This window comes from Nyctereutes procyonoides, unplaced genomic scaffold (genome assembly GCF_905146905.1).
Source record: "Nyctereutes procyonoides isolate TBG_1078 unplaced genomic scaffold, NYPRO_anot_genome, whole genome shotgun sequence".
Lineage (NCBI taxonomy): Eukaryota > Metazoa > Chordata > Mammalia > Carnivora > Canidae > Nyctereutes > Nyctereutes procyonoides.
In genome coordinates, this window is record NW_026575114.1 from 1,074,151 (window position 1) to 1,077,558 (window position 3,408).

A 3,408-nucleotide genomic window follows, 5' to 3' on the forward strand; every position below is an offset into this window, starting at 1 on the left:
GTACTGCATGATATTTTTACTTTGGAATTAACAATTTCTCATATTTCTCTGAAGATAGATTATTGTAAAGGCTGCATGGAATTATCCCAATCATTATCCCAAGGCTACATGGAATTATCCCAAAAATGTGTGTGTGTGTGTGTGTGTGTGTACATCTGTCTTGAATATAAAGACTTCCTCAGCAGCCTGATGGCTTTGATCCAAAAAGGTATGAGATATTGAGGCACTACAATCTTTTTTAGGCATAACATACTGGACTTTACTCACTGATGATATTCCTTCTGGAGAAGATTCCCTCCACTCATTCCCACTTAGACACTCTCAAAATGCCAGTTCTCTTTCTCCTTTTAGGTATCTGTTTCTTAAAATTTCTTCTCCCAGAAGGTTCTTAACATTTTCATCTCTGACACCCCTCTGTTGTCATTCCTACTTTTTAAATTAATGCAGATTTACTTATTATTATTATATTAGTTGAGTTTTATGGTGGGTAGTGAGAAGTATAGGGGCTAAATTCTCACAGTTATCTACACATGGAAAGAGTTTTAAATACACAAAAGCAAGAGGTAAAACAGAACAACAAAAGCTGCCATAAAGGAATGCATAATATTATATAATTATTGAGAAGCATATGAACACAATACAGATCTTTTTAGAGAGCTTGAACAGAGTCATGGAGCTACAATAAGACTTTAGAAAAAGTTATCATGAAAAGAGGGTCCTTAAACTACAGAATTTGAATATTGAGTGAGGAGAGAGAAGATATCTGCTTTATATAAATTATACTTGGCAATAGCTATTCATTGAACATTTTAGGGAGGAAAGAAGCAGGTAATAATGGTTGGGACCTAAAAACGTTGATTAGGCTAGATTTTTAAGGGAATCAAACAAACAAACAAAGAGGGTGTGTATCTACAACTTGATCTTAGGCTGTAGTCTCAGAAATATTAGGGATTAATTATAAAAGAAAAAATCATTGCATAGGGGTCATAAAATGTATTGAAATATGGGAATGTAATTTATGCATGTATATTAACTTTCAATGCAATCTCAAAAAGTATAAATTCTGATGTTGACAATAATTAAATTTACAATGAGAAATTTAAAAATATCTTAATAAAGTCACAGAAATATATCTTTCTTACAAATTTAAGTATTTCTATGAAATATTTTGGAGACAAATGTATGGATCAAGATTTTATATATGAGGCAAAAATCAACTGTTTTTTCAAATTATGTGCTAAACTTTTTTAGAGCTGGAATGTTTTCTGAATAAATCACAATGGAACTAAAATAACAAATTATTATGAGATTATTTTTCTCTAGTAACATGTGTCTCTCTTTAGGGAAATCTAACTTAATGTCCCATGGAAAATATTAACCAGACATCTGGTTTCTTCTTATTGGGGCTGTTTCCACCATCAAGAATTGGCCTGTGCTTTTTCATTCTCATTGTTCTTATTTTCCTAATGGCTGTGTTTGGCAACCTGTCCATGATCATCCTCATCTTTGTGGACACTCATCTCCACACACCCATGTATTTTCTACTTAGTCAGCTCTCCCTCATGGACCTGAGCTACATCTCCAATATTGTCCCCAAGATGGCTTCTAATTATCTCTCTGGAAACAAGTCTATTTCTTTCATTAGGTGTGGAGTTCAGAGCTTCTTCTTCATTGCTTTAGCTGGTGCAGAAGGACTAATATTGGCCTCGATGGCCTATGATCGTTATGTGGCTATTTGCTTTCCTCTTCACTATCCCATTCGTATAAGCAAAAAAGTGTGCATGCTGATGATAACAGGATCTTGGATAATGGGCTCAGTCAACTCCTGTGCCCACACTGTATATGCCTTCAATATACCTTACTGTCGATCCAGGACTATCAACCACTTCTTCTGTGAAGTCCCAGCCATGTTGACGCTGGCCTGCATGGATACCTGGGTCTATGAGTACACGGTGTTTGTGAGCACCACACTCTTGATTGTAATTCCTTTCATTGGCATTGCATGTTCCTATGGACGTGTTCTCCTTGCCATCTTCCACATGCAGTCCACAGAAGGGAAGAAGAAGGCCTATTCAACCTGCAGCACCCACCTCACTGTGGTGACTTTCTACTATGCACCCTTTGCTTACACTTATTTACGCCCAAGATCCCTCCGAACTCCAACAGAGGACAAGGCCTTGGCTGTATTCTACACCATCTTGACCCCAATGCTTAACCCAATTGTTTACAGCCTGAGAAATAAGGAAGTGATGGGTGCTCTGAGAAGAGTGATTCTGAAGTTCTGCTCTATAGAAATGTAGCAAAGTTCTCACTAGTTCTGATGCTTAGAAGTATATTAATTTCATTTTGTACAGTCCTTAAGAACAATATCATAGCAGGATTAAAGATAGGAATTACATTAATCTAGAAAATAAAAATAATAACGATTTGAAAAAGTACTTATATATTCCCAGTCACTCATTTTGTGGCATTTTTTCTTTTAATTTCTTTATTTTTTACAAATTATTATTTCTTTTTTGTTACAAATTATTAACCATAACCTGAAGTGTAAAGGCCACAGATATTCTCAGTAATGCAAGTACTTAAGCAATAAAGTAGATAACATACAATAGCCAAAATATAGAAAGAGCCCAGATGTTCAACAATGAAGTGATATATATATATATATATATATATATATATATATATATATTCCATTTGGTATATATATATATATTCCATTATATATATAATACATATTAATATATATATTAATATTGGCCTCAATGGCCTATGGTTGTTATGTGGCTATTTGACTTCCTCTTCACTATCCCATTCATATAGGCAAAAACGTGTTCATGCTGATGATAACAGGATCTTGGGTAATGGGCTTAGTCAACTCCTATATATATATATATATATATATATATATATATATATATATACTTAACCATCAAAAAGAATGAAATTTTGTCATTTTTAATGAGATGGAGGGAGCTAGAGGGTATTATGCTAAGTAAAATAAGTTAGGGAAATACAAATACCATATGATTTAGCTCATATGTGGCATTTAAGAAACAAAACAAATGCATTCATCTTTCGATGGACACCGAGGCCTCTTCCACAGTTTGGCTATTGTGGACATTGCTGCTATAAATGGATAAAGAAGATGTGGTATATGTATTCAATGGAATATTACTCAGCCATTAGAAACGACAAATACCCACCATTTGCTTCGACATGGATGGAACTGGGGGGTATTATGCTAAGTGAAATAAGTCAATCAGAGAAGGACAAACATTATATGGTCTAGGGAATATAGGGAATATAAAAAAATAGTGAAAGGGAATAAAGGAGAAAGGAGAAAAAATGAGTGTGAAATATCAGAGAGGGAGACAGAACATGAGAGACTCCTAACTCTAGGAAATG

At 34.3% G+C, this 3,408-nt stretch overlaps 1 protein-coding gene across 1 annotated transcript; it reads left to right on the forward strand.

Moving 5' to 3' along the window:
- The first annotated feature begins 1,364 nt into the window (after positions 1-1,364).
- On the forward strand, positions 1,365-2,300 carry LOC129515048 (olfactory receptor 2L8-like). Its single transcript, XM_055333755.1, has one exon. The coding sequence runs from the start codon at positions 1,365-1,367 to the stop codon at positions 2,298-2,300; it is 936 nt and encodes a 311-aa protein (XP_055189730.1).
- The last annotated feature ends 1,108 nt before the right edge of the window (positions 2,301-3,408 follow it).

Bases quoted from the DNA above. Each gene is read 5' to 3' on its own strand.
- LOC129515048 (XM_055333755.1), top strand. From the start codon at position 1,365: ATGGAAAATATTAACCAGACATCTGGTTTCTTCTTATTGGGGCTGTTT.